Source organism: Sus scrofa, chromosome 9, assembly GCF_054392235.1.
Source record: "Sus scrofa isolate SSC_HxYL_T2T_F1_AM1 chromosome 9, Sscrofa_HxYL_maternal_Yorkshire_Landrace_v2.0, whole genome shotgun sequence".
NCBI lineage: Eukaryota > Metazoa > Chordata > Mammalia > Artiodactyla > Suidae > Sus > Sus scrofa.
The window spans coordinates 141399479-141419846 of NC_139391.1; the positions used below are offsets into that span (position 1 = coordinate 141399479).

The 20368-nt window shown below is 58.7% G+C and overlaps 1 protein-coding gene across 24 annotated transcripts in view; it reads right to left on the bottom strand.

The window, feature by feature from the left end:
- Positions 1-20368, bottom strand: part of GRB10 (growth factor receptor bound protein 10) — a 160258-nt gene that overhangs the window by 31460 nt on the left and 108430 nt on the right. For 22 of the 24 annotated variants that reach the window (XR_014814227.1, XR_014814226.1, XR_014814228.1 and 19 more), the window contains 1 exon segment: positions 4124-4280. Coding sequence is in view for 21 of the 24 variants with exons in the window: in XM_084974058.1 (XP_084830184.1) it covers positions 4124-4280 (157 nt within the window). In the remaining 3 variants the exon portion in view is untranslated. 24 annotated transcript variants of the gene reach the window in all.

Consider the following 20368-nt stretch of genomic DNA (forward strand, 5'->3'; position numbering starts at 1 on the left):
AGCTGCCTGTCCCTGGACCCGTCGACACCTGCCCACATCAGGGTCTGCATGTGCCCGGGACAGCACAGGGCAGCCGCCGCGCCCTCCTCACCCGACCAGTGAGCAGCCCAAGAAGGGGCTCCTGCCTCCGCCGAGGTCTTTCATCCCAAGTCACACAACAGACGTCCCAGATCCTTCAGCCACAGGACCTGGCTGTGACCCGCTTCTCTTTCCGGGGCTCCAGGCTCACTTCCGCTCCAGCCTCTCCTGCTCACCTGTCCTGATGCGGGGCCTGCAGGGAGGGACCCTGTACCCCAAGGGTGGAGGGGACGTGCCGGCCCACCTTCAAGTTCACAGGGGCACCAAGATGCGGTTTTCACACCAAAGTTCCTGTTTCTTGAAATTCTTCTAAAAAAGTCTGTGAACTTGAGGCACTGCAGGCTGGTTGTTTAACAGCCCTCGGTCCTCTGCGTGTGAGGGCGTCCTGGCTGGAGCAAAGCCCTCCAGACCTGCACACCTGCTTGAGGCAGACAGCAGGGCAGCGCTTCCCAAAGTGACGGCGCCTCTCGGCCCCTCCGGGTGGGACTCTGGGCTGTCCGGGGGCACTGGCTGGGGACGGTGCTGCCACGTCTGAGGGCCAACACAAGACACCAAGGCCGAAATATCCTCATCAGGTGGGACCTGGAAGCCCCCTGACAGCTGGAGACCAGGAAAGGTACACGCTCAGGCGGGGGCTCGGCACACGGACGCGTGGTGACCTGAGATGGGGACCGCCAAGGACTCTGCCCAACCTTTCAAACCACCGAGGGGTCCAGGACCAGGACCACTGGAGCCGGCAGGGGGGACCAGGAGGGCCACCGGAACTGGCTCTGGCAGCCAGCGTGGTCAGAGAGGGCCCTGCCAGCCAGAGACGCGGCCTGCCAGGCTGGCAGCTGCCACCGTTCCTGCCCCTCCGTGAGTGAGACGCTCTTGCCCCATGGGCACCTTTGGGGCTGCAGCCCTCCTGCTGGGGGAAAGGAAGCCACCTCAGAATGGCTGTCTTGGGAGCTGCCCCCACCTCCCAAATCCCTTCTGGGTGTGAAAGGATTAACAGCGTTAAGGTGTAGCATCTTAGCTGCAAGGATCAGCGCAGTATCTGTGCTTGAAAACCCTCAAATTCTGAAGCTCTGCACAGACTCCAAAGCTGCCAGGCGAGGCGGGCGCCCCCCCCCCCATTACTGGGGGAACCACCACAAGCATCTCTCCCTCTGGCCTGAGCCAGCAGCCTCGATTGTGTGCAGGTCCCGGGAGCAGCCCCAACACACACCCCATGGGACAGGGACTTCCTAAAGGGAGGATCAGTGACGGGGGGCGGGGTGGGGGGGTGGGCTGCTGGCTCTGCCCTGAGAACAGGGAGTGGCAGACGTGTGTGCCAGGACCCAGGAACATGCCCGGAACACTGCCCGTCAGAGGACACTGCCCACCCTACCCAAGCGGTTTATGCCACCACACCTGTGCTCCTGGGAGCGGCGCCCCCAAAGCCCTGCCCACGGGGGGTCTGAACAGGGTCCGGGGCCTGCCTTTTCCCCACTCCTGGTGTCTGGCCACGAAACACCAGTGGACAGTGGAGGGGAGGGGATTCTCGCCTATAACAACCTGAATGAAAAAGAATTCCATGTCAGGCGTGGATCGGGACGAATGGGCAGGGCACACGGAGGGCGGGGGTGCGGTGAAGCCCTTCCGAGCGGCGGCGGCGGTCTGGTGCCCCAGGCGCTGACCTGAGGGGCGGCGTGGCTCGGCTCCGACACCTGCCCAGCCCTCCACGGAAGCCAGCGCGTCCCTGTGCTGCTCACGAGAAGGGAGCCGGTGGCAGAAGGTGAGGAAGACGCTTCCGAGGGGATGTCAGGGCACCGCCCCTCAGCTCCCAGATTTCTATGTTAAACAGGATCCGAAATTTGATCCCGATGTTCTTTTTCACTTTCCCACCGTTCCACTTGCTCTTCTTCTGCCCCTTTTCTCTGGGTTTTATAACCACCTCCCATCCCCCGAAGGGGCCTGCATGAATCCGTCTGTGAAGAGGAGAAGGAACAAAGACGAGCACAGCCCGGACACTGCGTGCGCGGCTCGCATTGCCCCTGTGGCTTCCTCGGAAGACACTGGACTTCGCGCAGCTGAGCCCTTCCCGAGGTTAACGTGTCCAGTTTCTTCTCTACTCTGTGACCTTCAAGAAATCAAGCGCTACTTGAACGAAGCTTCCTTAGGCAGTGTTCTAGGTATCGGCTCCTGTTTCACGTGTTCTCTGCTGTTTTCACGCATCGCAGGTATTACAACAGCTGCAGAAGCTTCTTCCATCGTTTCTCTCAAATTAAATGCACAGACTTTTGAGTAAGCCTTCAGCAATATTCATTAAACTTGGGTCCAACTATGCTGATGCATTTTTTAAATTAATCATATACATGTGTGTGTGAGGGCCTATATAAGCACGTGTGTGTGTGTGTGTATGTGCACATACAAACTGCAAGGTTCTGACTTTTTTTTTTATGGCCACGCCTTCAGCACATGGAGGTTCCCAGGCTAGGGGTCGAATCGGAGCTGTAGCTGCCGGCTACACCACAGCCACAGCAACTCAGGATCCGAGCTGCATCTGCGACCTACACCACAGCTCATGGCAATGCCAGATCCTCAACCCACTGAGTGGGGCCAGGGATTGAACCTCAGTCCTCATGGATGCTTGTTAGATTCATTTCTGCTGAGCCACGACGGAACTCCAAGGTTCAAACTATTTTAACTTCCAAATTACTTGCATGTCAAGAGGCACTTCTGGTGGCCCCAGGACCTCTAGGGGTCACTCATGGATGTCCCGCACTGGAGCTTGCCAGCCAGTTTCCACCGAGCAGTGGTGTTACTGGTCACTGCACTGTGGCACTACTGAATGTACCCGCGGGAGGAGGCCGCTGGCGACAAAGGGGACAGCCTCTGTTGACACACAAGTACCCTGCAGATCCACAGTGATGGGAAAGAAATCAGAAGGTGTTTCCTAGGGCGGCTAGAACACAAGTCTTCAAGCAAGGCCCACCCAAATATGCCTCGTATTCTGTAGGCTTAGACTGTACAGTGTGAGTTGCAAGAATGCTATTTAGTGAAGGGACCAGATTTAATTTCAATTTACTAGTCTTTCTACAAAGGTTATGAGAAAACCTATAGGAAGACGTTTGCGAGCTGTGTCGTTTTTCTCTCCTTCTGGACATGGAAGAAAATATAATTACTGATTTAGAGAAAATCCTGGTTTTAAATATGTGCCTATGATTTTGTATGCATCGTATGTAATCCAGTAAAAATTTACATCGAAGTCTGAAAAGCTTCTTTACTTAAAATAAACCACCTAAGCAAAACAAAGCAAAAAGACCTCAGTAAGGTCTGCGAATGGTACACGTTCCAAAATGCTCTCTTGCTGTCCTGAACCACGCAGAGCCAGTGTGTAAGTCTCGAACTTAGATGACACTGCTCTACGGCCCGCGCCCATGCCTGGGGGCCTCCCCGTGCCCTCCTGCAGGCTGTCGCTGTGGCCGCCTGGCCCTGGCCCGTCGGGGGGAGAATCTGCTCTGTGGTGATGCCAGAACCGGCCCAGGGCCCCTCCACAAGTGTGCAGGGAGCCCCCATGTCTCTCACCGCCCAGACCTCCTGCTGAATCAGAGACCCTGCTTTAGTGTCTGAGCCCTTGGGAACCCCTGCTTCAACCATCCAAGAGCGAGATTCTGAAAGCACCAGAGGGGAGAGGAGTCGGGTGGAGGAAGGTGAGATTTTTAGGAGAAAGACAAGAGGCAGGAGGACAACACACAGACCACCTCCTACACTGGCAGGGGATACTCAGTGACCGTCGGCCGAGGGTGGTCTTCCCTTGATGTCACACCAAGTACCCAGTGCTGCTCCCCACAGGGTGCTGTTCTCCATCAGGCATTGCCCCTCCCTGGTGCTGCTCCCCACCTGGTGCTGCCCCTCCCTGGTGCTGCTCCCCACCTGGTGCTGCCCCTCCCTGGTGCTGCTCCCCACCTGGTGCTGCCCCTCCCTGGTGCTGCCCCTCCCTGGTGCTGCTCCCCACCTGGTGCTGCCCCTCCCTAGTGCTGCTCCCTCCCTGGTGCTGCCCCTCCCTGGGGTTGCTCCCTACCTAATCCCAGATGCGGGTGGTGCTCCACCAGCGTCCAGCTGTTGTCATCCACACAATGACTTCTATAAACCAGCAACTGGCACAGGTCCCTGGCTGTCATGTCCGCCAGAATCTCCACCACTTTGCACGTCCCATCTTCACTAAAGACTTTAACATCCTGCAACACAAGAAGGGGACACCTACAGATGAACAACTCTGGGTTTTCAGAAATAAACACTAACACGAAAGAAAACAGAAACAAGCATAGGCAGCAGGGCTCCCACACATGCATAACTGTGCTTCCAGGCAGCAGGCGACCCGAAGGCCGTGGGTCTGAGGACACGCCCATCCGCACCCCCGCCCAGAGCAGGCGGGATTACTACACTGCCCAGGGTCAGGGTATCTCGGGGACACTGGCCAGCTGGGGTGTGGGCTGCTTCTCCATAGCCTGTCTTGGGAAGTCCTGCTGGCGGTTTTGGGATTGGGTGCTTTGCAGGTGAACCAACTGTAGAAACAAAGCAACTGAAGCCTGCAGAAATCCCAACTTTGTCCAGCAGGTCTCTCTTCCTAGGTCCCCAGTGTACCCACTGCCCCCTCCTGCCCCCCCCCACCTCGTGTTCACTGGGGCTTAGGAAGGCGATGTGACTTTGCCGAAGCACAAAACACGCAGAAGAAGGGCAGAGTAAGGGCAGTCACGACATTCTCTGGCCACTTCCCCTTCGAAATGACACGCAGGCTCCATCTCCCCCGTACTGCTCAAAGCCGTCCCCTACGAGCAGCACCCAGGCCAGGGGATGCTGGCCAAGCCGAAATCCAGAGGACCCCAAACCCCCCTGCCCAGCCACAAAAGCAACGGGGCTGCAGCCTTTAGGGGAACGTGAGAGGCCTAAAAAAAATCTTACCTCAACAGCTCGGAAAAGGCAGTCAGAGGAGCAAGTTGGCATTTTAAACCGGGACTGCCTCTCGAAGGGGAGTTTGTCCCCAGCCTCTCCCAACTGTCCCGGGCAGGCAGGGCCCCCTCCAGACGGCCGCGGTGGGGACGGACCCTGGCGGGCAGGCGGTCTGGGCAGTGGGGACGTTCCTACTCGGCTCCGCAGGGAACCCAGCCGCTGGGGACCAATCAGGCCCCGGCCCGGGCCTGATGCAATCCTTCCCCACCGGCGCTCCTGCCCCGGGAGGAGGTGATGACAGCATGACCACAACACGCGGCTCAGACCGATACTCCAGAAGAATCCGGGCTCGCTTTCTCCCGGGGCAGCGAACCAGGAGCAGGACGCTCAGCCTGAGCACGTGTGTTCTCTGCACTCGGCCTCTGCCAAACCTCCTAGAATCCTGCAGCCCTGCAACCTGCTGCCACGTGCAACTTGGGAGCTGGTGCACCTGTGGCCCGAGTGTCAGCTGGTCCCAAGGCCTGGCTCCAGCGTGCTCTCTGTCCTTTTCCTGGTGGTTTTGAGTGTTTATTTCCACAGCGAGGTGTCTGGCAGGAGAGGGCGAGGTGCTGGGATGTGGTCCCACAAGGGTGGCACCTTCCCACAAAGACTGTCCCCAGCTGACTCAGAGCTCACGCAGCTGGCGGGAAGGCAGGCGCGGCCCGGGAACAGAGCTCTCCGGGGGGCAGGGTCACCGCTCCTGCCCAGCACGTCACCTCCTAGTCGGCGCCCCCCCCCCCCGGGCTGGATCAGGACTGAGGGACCTGCTTCCGACCCACATCCACCTTCAAACCCCCCCCCTGTCTTTTCCGGAGTTTGTGTTTCACTCGGTGACAGGTCTACGGCTCCAAAACCCTGAATCTTCAGGTTCAGCGGACACGACTGAGTCTGAAAACAAACCCCATGGCCTCTAGATAAAAACTCTGTAAGAACAAATGCCTTTAATATAAAAGAAGAACGAATGTGGAAAATACACACGAATTCACACAATTCCTTCCACACATGGGGACGGTGTTACCCACGCATCTCCTACGCGTGCGCCAGCGCAGCTTCCCACGCCTGCGGGTCCCCCATTCTCCTTCCTTCCCCAGCTGCTAAGCGAGCTTATCCGCGATGACAGGGACACCCCCTTCTCTAGGAGGCCGAAGTTACACGCGAGTGCACCTCCCGCCTCTCCGGGCCTTTGCCTGCCCCCCCGTCAGCTGTGGCACCAGTTTTAAACCTTCTTCTCGGCCCCGCTGCACTTTGCGTTAAACGCTCTCCTCGCTTCTCTGTTGCCCCGAGGCCAGGCCCCAGAGGGCTATATATAGTGTGAGCGAGTATTAAAATCTAAGATGTGCTTTGTCACACGGCCATGTCCCCGGCTTTCAGACTCCCAGAGCCGCCAGCTGGCAGGACCTGCTGGGGGTGGGGGTGGGGGTGGGGGAAGCGGGGCCCGGGCTGCAGGCCTGGGACAGGGACACAGAGGGACACAGGCTCCTGGGACAGGACCCCGCATCGCGCACTGCCCTCGCTGCCTCTGGCGCAGAGCTGCCCAGCTGCCTCCCAACCTCACCAGGGCCGGCGGACCGCAGGTGAAACCAACCCCAAGACAGAAAACCAAGAACGCCGCCAAGCACACGAGCCACCTCGAACTGGGGGCACGGAGGGGCTGCAGAGCCCACATCTGTTACGGACACATAAAGCCTCTGCGCGCCTCCAAAGCCCACAGCTGCCAAAGGAGCACTTTGCACTGGGTCCGCAACCCCTTCTGTCAGCCCTGGGCGCTTTGGGGCTCGCTCTGGGGGCAAATCAGGCTTCTCTATCTCAGCCTTCAGGGCAGGGGGCCTCGGCTGAAGGAGGCGGGGTCCAGACCAAGGTTCCCGCGTGAGACGCGAGAGCAGCTTTCGAGGGCGGGACGCAGATGCTTCTCCCTCCACCCAGCAACACACAGCTCAGCCAGGAGCCCATCTCCACCGAGGGCACCAGTGCCTCCGGGGGAAGTGTCCAGGGAACACACAGACGTGGGTCCTGCCGGGATGGTGGGGGCTCGGCGTGCAGACCCCGCGGTGCCAGCCAGGCCCAGCCACTTCCTGACTCTGTGGCCCTATCATCTGTGACCCGCCTTGGCCGGGTGGGGCTTCTGCTGAACTGCTCTAGAGTCAGACCCCCTGCAATCTGGCCTCAGCACCCACTAGCTTGTGGGGACAGGCTGAGCGACCCCACCTCTGGCCTCACTCTCCTGGTCTGTAAAAGGGGTTGGACAGCAGCACTAGCCTACGGTGTCAGCTTGGCAAGGGCTAATGGGAGCCTCCCCTGGAAAGCTCCCAGCCACCTGTGCCTGCCTGCCCCCCCAACCCCCGCTGCGCTCGGACAGGCCAAGGAGCTGGGGACAAGGCAGGCTTCCGCTGAAGGCCCGAGACACCAGGGGCGGGGGTGGGCCCAGGGCCCTGATGCCACGACCCCCTCGGGTCTGCAGTGCCGAGAAAGCAGCCTCATGACAGGGAAGATGCAGCGGGAACAGGAAAGGCCAACCGCTGAATCCGCAATTTCCGTTTCCCCACCACAAAGGAAATTAAGAAAGTGATTTTAAAAAATAAAGCAGTAATACTAAAGGGGCCATGGTAATCTCGGCAGCCTGAGAGCCTCTCAGAGTCAGTGGGGGCAGGAAGGCTCTGCCAGGCTACCCAGCCCTCTGGCTGGCTTGGCACCGCAGCCTGTCCTAAAGCCTCGAAGCAGTTAAGGGGAGGCTCCATCCCTCCGGGAGCTCCCCTGTCGATTTTCCGCTTCGTGCAGAGAGAAGCACAAGCTCCCTGCAAACTGGAAGGAAGGCGTAAAGAACAATTAGGGTGGAGGTGCCATCATCTCCATGGCCTCACCCTGCACTCGGGATCCTGGCTTCTTGTCTCGTGGTCCCCAACAGATGGTGGGGGTCCCGACCCTGCTGCCACCCTCACTCCTGCTTCAGTCACTGGGCCCTCCCTGCCGCGGTCTTGCGGGCTTGGGATCTTGTGGGAATTCCATAGATTCCTCACTTGGGCTGAGATCAACCCATAAGACAGTAGGTAAAATGCTCTCAGCTCTTTGCCCCGGGCTGTCAGTGGGGCAGGCGGTCCCTGGGGGAATAGTGGCCTCTGGGTGCCTGGGCTGGGAGAGCAGACGGGCCCCAAGCCTGCAGAGAATCCTGGAGAGCCCGCGGAGTCTGAGCCAGGGCGCTCCGGCAGCTTTGTCTCAGCGCTTCATCACCGTACAACTTCTCAGTTCAAAAGCTCTCTGGGTCCTGTCTGAATGCATTTTTCAAAGCGAGGATGGAAACTAGGCTTTTCGGTAACTCTGGGTGCCTTCTCTAAACACAGGGGTAAACACTGCAGGAGAAACCAGGCTGTGATCCAAGGGCCAAGAGGGGGCCAACTCCGTGGAGCTGAGCCAAGGTTCTCGGCAGTTCTCTGGGCCTCAGCATGGGCACGAGCACATGGGCACAGCAGCGTCTGGCTGCGGGGCTGCTGGGGGTCAGCGGAGGCCCTGTGCTGCCGCAGGAACGTGGCTTTGCACTTCTTCCTCTGTGCAGCTCCAGGGGCCCTGCCAGGCTCGTTCCCCAGTTTCTGCTGTTTGCCTGTCGTCCCATGGTGGTGGGCGGGCGGGGGGGTGGGGAGCCAGCCGTGGGAGTCACTGACCACACTCCCACCACACCTGCTTCTCCTCCTCCTGGGGCACAGGCAGCTTCATCTGGCTCTCCCGGTGCAGCAGTGTCTTGCTGGTGCCTCTTCAGACCCTCCTTCCACCCGGCACCCCGATGTCATCGTCTGCAAGGCTCCCTCTAGCTTCTAGGACCTGGTATTACAGGTGGGCTGTTGGGATCACGCGGGGGGGGGTGCAAGTCTCTGCCACGAGCACCCCAAAATACGACAGGTGTCTTGTCCGTCCACCAGCCTGCACCATGACACATGCGAGAGCTGTGAAGGCCGGCGGATTGAGAAGTCGAGGGAAGGACTTGATTCGGGTGGAGGCGGCTTGTGGGTGCCCCTCTCTTCCTGTAAGGACAGGGCGGCGGCTTCCAGGATGGGCTAAGTCAGGAGGGCAGGACCACAGAATGTGGAAGTTCTCTCGCTCTCTCTCTCACACACACACCCACACACACACACACACAAACACATGCATACACACACACGTGTACAGCGGACCCTTGGCAAATGTGAGGATTAATCTGAGTATACAGTCAGCCTTCTGTATTTGTGGATTTAATCAGCCACAAGCTAAGAAGCCCCGTAGCGGTCACTACTGAAAAATATCCATTTACAAACGGACCTCCACTGTTCAAACCTGAGCTGCTCGAGGGCACAGACACATTAGTTTTTTCTTCCAGGTTTTCATAGTAATGTATTTGGAAAGTGCATAAGGGACAAAGGAAAAACTTGCCAGTCACTGACAATTCCCAGACTTGCTGATACAATCCAGAGCGGGCCCGCCCAGCATTTTCCTGCACTTGTATTTAAAAATAGGCACATCGACAGGGACACGATTGGGCTCAGATGGCACACCCGGTTTGGCAATAGGCTGTGGAGCTTCTCGTTACATCGTAAACATCCACCAGGTCATTATGCTTCTTCGATGCTTCAGTGCCTGTGAAGGATTTCGTCACACAGTTGTGTTGAAGGGGCTGCTGTCCCAGTGCTGCCCATCAGGTGGCTTCTCAACGGTCCCTGTCATCACAGGGCAGCCTGTCAAACCTCTGCACACGAGTCTCTGTGCGGGGGTCGCGTTATTTCCTTAGGCTGAGCTGCTGGGTGTAGCGCATCTCTAAGGGAGACGCTTCCGAGAACGGCCACGACGGCCACGCGTTGGGCAGAACCCTCGCTCTTGCTTAAAATGCAATTTAAGCAACACAGTGGACCTGGGGCCGTGTCCCCTGAACGTCTGGGAACCACCGGCTCCCCACTTCACGAGACTTACAAAGCACCACCTCTGTGCGGCCCCCCACCCACTCCCACCCCAGCTGCCTAAATGCATCGAGCACGAAGAGAACCCCGGGTCAACAGGGCGGGTGCGGGCTGTGGCACCTGCCAGTCCTGGATTCAAAATCCCAAGCAAGCCACCCCTCTGACCCCAACATCCTTAACCCCAAACGGAGGGGCTGTCGCAAAGGCTGAAGGTGTCACTCGAGAAACGCATGGACATCCCCGTCACAGGAAAAAGCTCCAAAAGTGACCATTTCGGAGCGACGCCTCTCGTCCCCTCCCCTCGGAGGGCGGTCGGTGCCTGAAGATCACCCTCCCTGGTTCCGTCCAGGCGTCAGTCCGGAAAAGGCAGGAAGCTCATCTCGGGCCTCGGCTCCACAACCTCGACGGAACTTTACACTGTTTCCGGTCTAAGGAGCGAGGAGCCTTGTATTTTAAGAAGCTCAAAGCCCACAGTGAGAGGCATGGGTCCCCAGGAGAAGAGGCCCCAGTGCCTCTGGGCCTGTCCACCTGCTGGGGTTGGGCTATAGCACGGGCTGCCCGGAGCAGGGGTCAACCAGATGACCCCAGTGAGGCCTGCTGACCCGGGAGCAGCGTCAGCTCTGCCGGGGCTGGGGCAGGTGGCAGCATTTGGTGAGCAGGTATCCCTTCAGGGCAGCCCGAGGCTGGGCCTTTCCACCAAGATCAGAGGCCCCGGTGAGAGCAAACCCCCGAAGCCAAGCCCTTCCCGGGGCGGCCATGTCCTTCAAGCAGAACTGGGGGCATCGGGGCTGCAAACGTGCAGCGCCCATGCAATTCCTATTGGAATACCAAACGCCTCCTAAAGGTTTTAAGGAATTAGGTGCCACAGGGATATCAACAGTCCTGTTAAAAAAGAGTCACCATCTTTTATTTATTGATTTATTTATTTTGTCTTTTTGCCATTTCTTGGGCCGCTCTCATGGCATATGGAGGTTCCCAGGCTAGGGGTCGAATCGGAGCTGTAGCCACCAGCCTATGCCAGAGCCATAGCAACTCAGGATCTGAGCCGCGTGTGCAACCTACACCACAGCTCATGGCAACGCCGGATCCTAAACCCACTGAGCAAGGCCAGGGATCGAACCTGCAACCTCATGGTTCTTAGTCGGATTCGTTAACCACTGCGCCACGACGGGAACTCCCCAAAAGTCACCATCTTTTATATAAACATACTAAGATACTTAGAAATGATACGATGGCTGGAATTCAGGTCAAAACAGTATTAGAAGTGGGCAAGGCTTGATGACTGCGTGGGCTGGACAAGGGGCCCAAGGGGGGCCCCCACCCTCTTTGACTTTTGTGGGGGCTCCAGACGCTTCCTAGAAAAAGCCTAACTACACCTCGGCGCCTTCAGTCTTGCGTTGCCAGAAGAAGCCGGCACGTGTGAAGACTTCCTGCCTAATCTGTTCGAAGAATCGAACCCACCTTTCTCGTACGAATCCTCACATCTGGTAAAGAAAACGCTCCCTCCGTGGTTTGTATTTTAAGAAGCTCAAAGCTTCTCCCTACAGTGAGAGGCAGTGGGTCCTCAAGAGAAGAGGCCCCATCACGGCCTGCCCACCTGCTAGGGCTGGGCTACAGCGTGGACGGGGTTGGTGTGGGGGTGGGGGTGCTCCTGTCCTTTGGTGGCAGAGGCTAAACAGCCCCCGGGTTACAGGACAGCCCCCAAGAAAGGACTCCCCAGGCCTGATGGCCAAGGACGCTGAGGGCCCGGCAGGGGGCCCTTGGGCTAGGATGCGAGGTCGGGGTCTGATGAGGACGTGTCACGGGAACCGGGAGCCGGCCCGGAAGGGCTTCGACGGCGACTGCAAAGCCACGGAATAAGATGATTGATGTGTCCTCACGACAAATAAACAAACACGTACACATGCAGCTGGGAGAGAAGGGGCTCCTCCTCAAAGCCCAAGGCCAGCTCAGATACGCCGCGTGACAGGCCCAGAATCAGCAGACAGCATCAGCGCGCCACAAAACCAGGCGACGGAAGCCGGCGGGAGAGAAGCATGTGAACGTGGTTTCAAGTGATCTTCCTTTAAACTGTGTTTTGTTCTAGAAAAGTATTTGTTGGCCTCACCTGAGGCATGCAGAAGTTCCTGGGCCAGGGATCAAACATGCACCACAGCATCGACCAGAGCCACAGCAGTGACAATGTGCCAGGCCCTCCACCCGATGTGCCACCAGGAAACTCCCTAAATTACTTTTTTTTTCCTTTGGTCATTTTTTTAGGGTTGCATCTGAGGAATATGGATGTTCCCAGGCTAGGTGTTGAATCGAAGCTGTAGCTGCCGGCCGACACCACAGCCACAGCAACATGGGATCCAAGCCACGTCCGTGACCTACACCACAGCTCACGGCAACGCCAGATCCTTAATCCACTGAGCAAGGCCAGGGATCAAACCCGCATCCTCATGGATGCTGGTCAGATTCATTTCTGCTGAGCCACGACGGGAATGTCCCCCAAATTACTTTTTAATTCCAAAGGGAAAAATACTAGCTTTCCGATGGAGAGACTCAGCAGACATGAGTCATAAATATCACCACTGGAGATATTTGGACAAACCATCTTCACCAGCGTCCTGAACTCCTGCCCAGAGAAAGACACAGCCGCCTGGGGTCACCCCACCAGGGACAACCTGATGGGGTCCCAAGGAAACTCCCTACAAACCGCACACATGACAGAGGCTGGGCAGAGGCTGGACGAACCCCACATGAGAGGAAATGAGAGACTCGAAAACCAGTGCAGAGGCCGCCCTGTGCTCCAGGGCTCCTGAGCCGGACAAAGCGAACTCACACACAGTGCCAGGAGGACTCCGAATACGGCTGCGGGTGGACCCCGGCACATTCATTAGAGCTCGCAGCCCCATTCTGATACCTGCTCTGGGCTTCGCTACCTGTCACCCTCACCCTCACACACGGGTGCCTGTCTGTCTAGATTCGTGCAGACAGGAGCGGTAAAACTTAAAAACGGGACCTGCTAGCAGTAGGGATCCAGGCAACGAATCTAGAGGTTCTTGGTGTTATTACTGCAACTTCTCTAGGGCCTGAAGCTACTGCAGAGGCAAAGTTCAAAAGACACACCGAGGGAAAATGATGACCTGCGCGTCCCTCCCTCACTCGGCGTCTCACCAGCGTCTCATGCCCCGCAGAGGGAGAGGTCACAGGTGACGAGACAGGGCCCTCGTGCGGCTGCCGTCCGCCCCGGGAGGCCCCCTCCCTTCTCCGTGAAGTCTGGCTTCGCTGTCCAGGCACCAGGTGGCTGCAGTAAAACGTCCGAAATGCAAGGAAACGCTGACAGGTCAGGCCCCAGAAACAGGCCCACCCAGGTGTGCAGCTGCACCTGCCCAGAGGGGGCTGCACGATGCGACCAAGAGACAGGGCAGTGACGTGGCACCTCCCGGCCACCACCTTCTCCCTCCCTCTTGCCACCGTCAGAGCCGCTCAATGTGAATCCCATCAAACACCCCAGGTCCGCCCTCAGGCCAGTGCAAGGTCTTTCTCTCCACCTTGGTAACATATTCACTGTCATCCGGCTTCAGCGGATGTCCCGCCCGAGACGGGGCCGGGCAGGTCTTGGGGTTCTTTGGGGGCAGGGGCCTGGGGCTGCGCCTGAAGCAGCAGCATCTCATCGGCAAGGGCAGACCCCGGTCAGCACCCACCTGCTCACGCCCCACCAGCTGGTGCTGCTGGTGGGGGGTGGAGGCAAGGGTGGAAAGAACAAGATAAACGGGGGAAGGTGACAGAAGTTGAGAAGAACTTGAAATTCGAGGAGCTGAGAGAGAGTCTCGAGAGGCCAAGAGATTTCAAGCAAGGACGGCAACCTTCAGACCCTCCTTCCAGCCCGGACAGCGCAGGCAGCCAGCGCCACCCTCGAAATGCCAGGGCCGGGCTGATGTTCAGAGCTATGCCTCTTATTCAAGTACGAGAGTCAGGAATATGTTTCTGTAGATAAAATTTCCCCTCTCAAATTGCAAAATACATCTGCTAGGCATGGAGTTATCCTAATTACCCTCATACCCCCAGAACAGCTTCTTTGGGGAAAGGCAAGCTCATCTCCCATTAGCGAGATGGCGTAATTACAAAAGTACCGATACCTCTCAGCAGTGAGCGACAGTAATTACTGAGAAGTCTCTTACAAAGTGGAATGTGTTCACTGGCACCACGGAACCTCCCCGTTTGCTGCATGTTCAGAACTAAAATTAGCCAACGCTACCAAACCCCTTGCCGAGGGTGACAGCCAGACCCCCAACCTGCCTGCTCTGTCTGTCTGTCTGTCTGCTGGACAAGGAGGGCTTTTCATTCTGCTCACGGATCCACAGGGAAGAAATCTAATCTGAAGACCGCAGTCCGGCTCAAGCCCCCTAAAACCAGGACAGCACAAGCTTCCACAAAACACGAGCTCAGAAGGCGCAACACCAGAAAGAGTAGGTACCTGAAACTGACAGTGCGCGTCTTACCCCCGCTCCAGCCGCAGGGGTCTGGGGCTCCAGGGTTTCCAGGGCGATGGGTAAGCAAACGCCCTGCTGCGAACCTCCCTTAGGTCTGTCCCTTTGCTCCCAGACGGGCGCAGTAAACACCTTCTAGAGTTTCTCGAAGCTGCGGATCAGCCAATGGAAAAGACGGACCGGCTGGGAGTCTGCTTCCTCGCCGGGGCGCGGACACGAGACGCCCGCCCAGGTTGTTCCGCTCCTCAGACAGGGATCAGCTGGGCCCCGGGGCCGCCACACTGCACCGCATGGGGCACACAGCTGACGACAGCTACAAAAGTGAAATTCATACACACGCATCCACAGTAACCAACACACAAAGGCTTTAAGCCGCAACTACAGTGCTGGGACTCCATCTGCCTGTCATCTACCTCCTTCCCTATCAGCTATTACCAATCTGTCTGTCTGTCTATCTGTCTATCATCGCTGTACCCACTCGGCTGACCACCATTAAGTGACCAGAGACCTATTACAAGAACGTTCGATTCGGCTCAGTTAACAGTAAGGAAAAACTGCAAACAATGACCCTGTTCATCAGAAGAGGGTTCGGCTAAAAAAACGTACAAAACAAACAAAATCAGCCCAACCACCACCACCACAAGGATGGTCTGGTTAAAGGAACGACGGTCCCCGGACGCTGGAGCACCCTGAAGCTTTCGGGGGACATGCGAGGATGCATCAGGTTCTGGACAGGTCAGGCGGCGTCCGTCCACACCGGTCACCTTCGAACGAGACGACAGCCGGGAACCCAGGAGCAAAAGGGAACTGCGCTTTTTGCTGCAGACCGTCTTGTGCTGTTGGGGTTTCGCTTTTGGTTTTACCATGAGCATTCGTCACTTTTTTTTAAATGGTGGCACCTGCAGCACAGGGAGGTTCCCAGGCTAGGGGTGGAATCACAGTTGCATCTGCAGGCCTGCGCCACAGCCACAGCAATGCAGGATCCAAGCCTCATCTGTGACCTGCAGCTTATGGCAACACCGGATTCTCAACCCGCCAAGGAAGGCCACGGATGGAACCTGGATCCTCACGCAGACAACACTGGGTCCTTAACCCGCTGAGCCATTCATCACTTCTCTGATTTAAATAAGTTGGTTTTCCTTTGCCTGGACTCCCGGTCGAGCACAGTTGACCTGGCGGCTCGTCACGGCCACCGTGGTCCCTACGCCTAATTCTGTTTTCAGCGCCTGTGGTTTGCTAAGTGTCTGCTCTGCCTGAATGGGCCGCTTCTCTGGAAGGACAGGACAAGGGCGGGAGCGATGGTTTCGGTGGGAGCACCTGTCGGGGGGCCAGCCTCGGGCCTCTTCTCCCCCGGGAGGGGGCGGCTCTGGGATCAACGGAATAAAGTCCCAAAGGCATCCTGGGTCTTGAGCACAGGGCGCTGCCCTCCTCTGGTGCCCCAGCCAGGCCCCCTCCCTCCCTCGCCCTTCCCAGGTCAGCCACCTCTGGCATCTCTAGACGTGCTGAGTAAGTGCCGCTAATTAAAAGCAGGCGGCAAAGGAGACGCGCGCCTGAGAATGTCAGCGTCATTTCATCCCTCCCGGGCGTGGACATGCATGCTTCCCTCCCCGTCGGGAAAGGCCCCTGGCGTCTCGGCAAAACAAAGCGATACAAACCCACTTAGGATCGACTGGCTTCTAGACCTGGCATGTAGCCTACAACGCAAAGCTCGTATTTACAATAAATAAATAATGAAGATACACCTGCAGGTTTTGTTAGATCGGCCGAGGCCTCTCCAGGGGATTCAGGTCCACTGTGGGGGTGCGCGGGGCGGCAGCGCCATCACCCAGCTCACTGGCTGAATCCCGAGCGCCTCGTCTGTGCCAGGCAGGTGGAATCGCACCTCTGCCTCCAGCATGTCACTCGAGTCGGGGGACAGACAAGCTAAGGAGCAGAGACGGAGGGGCCTTAGGGCCGGGAGGACTCTGGCTCCGACCCTGAAACAGGAAGTCACAGCCTGAAAGATGCCACAGGCTCAGCTCCGGGTGCTGTGGGGACCACACAGCAGGCAGAGGCCAGGGACCTGCTGGGTCAGGGAGGGGGAGGCTCAGCCCCGGGTCCTTCACTCCCGGCAGCCTGCGGACACGGAGGGGGATGGGGGGAGAGGTGGGGGAGGCGGGGGGCTCACGGTGAGCAGGTGGAAGCTGAGCTGACACCCCTGGGACCCGAGGAAGGGCCCGGCTTGGGTGGGGGGAGCTGAGTGTGCAGGGCCTCCGAGACATCGCAAGAGGAGCCAAGTCGGCGCTGGAAACACAAGTCTGGGGCTTGGGGAGGAACCCGACCCCGGGTTTCAGCACAGGGACAGGGTGCCCTGAGCACGCTGGGGCCGCCCGTGGCTGCCTGTGGGGACCAAGCCTTCCCCACAGCCATGTGAGGCCCCCGGGAGGCGAGGCCCAGGTCCCGCTCCTGCCTGGACACAGGAAGAAGCTCCAGAGGCCCGTAAAACATGCCAGAAACCTCAACACGCCCTGGGGATGGCAAGATGCTCCCCGTGGGTTTCGGCCGCAAGGAACGCCAGACTGTCCTTTCCTGGACGCTTCCGGGGCTCCTCTGCTGGTCACCAGCGAGGCCAAGGCAAGCATCTGAGCTGGCTCCCAGGCCTGGGGACATCAGGAGGAGGCGCAGGTGCTGGAGGACAGCAGGACCGGGTCCGAGAAACGGGGCTCGGGGGCCAGGCTCCAATCCTGGCTGGGGGCGGGGGGCACCTGGCACGTGCACGAAAAACCGGGGAGACCCCCTCCCGCCGGGGAGATGGAAGGATGGGAACAGGGGGCTGCCCTGCCCTTGGGGCTCACGTCCCCTCGGGAAAGACTACACAGGTGTCACCACTCAGGACAACTTCAGGAGATGAGGAAGGACACAGGGACCCTGCAATCACAATAGCGGTGCCCTTCCGGGAGGGCTGAAGCCAGAGTGACACCAAGTGACCCTGCAGCAGTGGCCCCAGGGGGGTGGCCTGAGGGGAGGTGAAGCCGGGGGGTGGGGCCCAGAGATGGCTGGGGACTGGGTGACACTGGGCCAAGGTGCCAGCACAATGGGGCTCGGGGACAAGGAGGCTAGGGCCACACACAGAGCAGGGACAAGGACCACACAGACCTCAGCTGAGAGGACGGACCACTGTGGGGGTGGGGTGGAGGGGTCTGATTTCCTCCAGGACGGCCGGGGTGGGGGCACCAGTGGTCCATTTCACAGCCGGAGACCCCAGGGACGGTGCACTTTCCCTCAGCAGGGAACTTCCCGTCAGAGTCTTGAAAGCAGAATCCGGGCGGCCACGAAGGCAGGGGTTCAGCAGAATCACCAGGAAGCACGTGTCCCCAGGGAGAACGAGTGATGCCAGGGGGCTAGGGCGGGGGGCTCAGGACAGGGAGATGAGAGGTCAAAGCGGGGTCACGGGGGCCTGGAGAAGCAGTTTGGGAAGCTAGGCTGTGCCAAGCGCTCTGGCAATGCCATCAAAAACACCAGCGAGACCCGAGGTGGGTCGCAAGTCTCCCTGATAAGTCAGCTGCCCTGCTGTTCCCAGATGGCAAAAGCCCTCACAGGAAGGGTGCTGTCCACTCTCCGACGTCCGCACCCCAACCGCCATCGCCCCAAATCAAAAGCCCTGGAGGCCACACAGCCGCCTACTGAGCCCCCAGCTGGGGCAGCGACATAGGGGGAAGAGGTTTTACCACTGTTGACAGAGCCCACCCAGGAAAAGCTCTGGGTAAGTGCACAAAAATTCTACCCAAACAAATGACCCAGACAGGAGTGGGCATCTAAATGTCAGGCTCAGAGGGGGACACGCCTGATGACAGCAGCTTCTCCTGTGGGTACTTGGCTCCTGAGTGGTACAGCCTTGCAGGTAAACCCAGCCGCTGGCATGGTGACGGGCAGGCGCTGCCCCGGGAAAAGCAGCATCTCTCTTCGTGTTTCATCTACTCAAGAGCCCTTCCCAGACCGAGGCTCAGAGACGAAAGCCGCAGGGATTTCTTTCCACTGGATGGAGTTTGTACACATCCAAGCCGAGCACGGAAGAGGCAGATCCTAGCACAGCTGCTGGGCCAGCAGGACGTGTGCATGTTCCGTTCCCTCCGAAAAGAAGGAACAGGGAGCCAGAATGTTCTCGCTGTCTCCTCTCAGCAGCGCGCCCCTCCCGGGACGGAGCTGGTCCCCTGTGTCGGCAGCACCCGTTCAACTGCCCGGATCCAGAGAACCAGCGGCCTCAGCGAACAGGCTTCTGCACCAGGCCCTCGGGGCCACTGGCAGGCGAGCCAGGGCGCCCATGCGCCTCTCCGGAGTTTTCCAGGCTGTTCCTCCCCTGGAGGAAAAGGACCCTGAAAAATCTGTGCACGTAAGAGGCACTTCGGGTGCTTCAGACACACTTTTCTTTGTTCAGCATTTTATCTTGAGATGATTTCAGGCGGACAGAAAACCAGAGAAAAATGGTCCAATGATTTTGTCACGTATCTCCAGCTAGGTTCCCCGATATCACCACTTGCCCCTCGGCTTTCTCACGTCCTTGTCATCCTCTGATCCGGGCTGCCGACTCGAGTGAGCCCGGGACCGCTGGCCCTTTACCCCGGACAGCTTGGTGTCTCTTTCCTAAAAACAGCAACGCTCGAACCACAGTTCAAGGGTCAAAGTCAGGACATCACAGCGACGCGCCACCGTCAGCTGCTGTACAGTCGCGTCCAAGTGACATCACGTCCTTGGGGTCCAGGAGGCCTCCCGGGCCCCAGGCGCTGTCGGCAGCCCTGACTCCACCGTCTCCGTCAGCCAGGTGCCTCCTCAGACGTGGCTGCCCCGTGGTTTTGTTTCCAGGTCTTTTACACCCTCAACCCCATGCGGAGTTGTGGCATTTGGCTGCAGGTCCTCGGTCCTGGCTCACGCCTCTGGCACCAAAGAAGAGGGCTGGGCTTCTCAAGACGCCCCATCGGGCCGTCCTGGCGATGCCGCCTGGGCCCTCGGTGGATGGGGCGGCCCCGCTGGTCTCTCCACGGCCCTCAGTCACCCCTTGGATCAGTTCCTGGGTCCCGATGGGTCCTGATGCCTCCTCCATCCAAGCACCTCCGAGGTGGCCCTGCCTCCTCTGAAAGGACGATGGAATTCAGAGACAGACACAGGGCCGAATACATTTTTAAAGGAGGGACACAGAACTGCCAGCTACCAGCGGGAACATGAAAGCCACGGAGGGCAAGAAGTCACCAAGTGTTGTCAGCCTTCTCGGATCCAGGTCCACCCGGTTCTTTCCGACCTCAGCTCCTGCTGCAGTGGCTCCGAACGGCCATCCCACACCTGCCGTCCAGCCCACCGCACCGCAAACCAGAGCCCCTCTTCAGGGCGCAAACCTGCCTCGTGTCCCTCTGGTGATACTCGGCAGAGTTTGTAGTGAAACGCAGTCTGGCCAGACCGCCAGGCCCTGACCTCTGCCCCGCCCCCCGCTTCTGGAACAAGCCATCCAATGGCTCCTCACCCTCCAGCCCCTGGTGGTTTCCTGGCTGGTGCCTTTCCTGCAGCCAGAATGTCCACGTCCCACACCTGACCTTGGGAGAGTCCAGGGCCCTGAGGACGGGCCAGCATGTCTCTCACAGCAGCTCACGGGCTCCCACGGGCAGGGCCTTGGCGGTGCCCACATCTGGAAGCCGCAAATCGTGCCAGGCGTGGGCCCGTGAGATGGACAGAAGTGACAGGGGCTCGGTTTCCCAGCTGGACCTGAGCTGGCGAGGGGTGAGCGGCAGCCAGCCTCCAGGCTTGGGGATCTTACAGAAAAACACACATGCGACTCACCCACTCGACTAAGAGCAGATGAAACACAGAGGGACGGAAACCGGAGCAAAACCTGGGCAAGTGGGGACGGCTGGGCATCTGTTCCTCCCCGTGACACCTGAGGTGCTGTCACGACAGTGCTGCCGCTGTCTCAAGCATGGG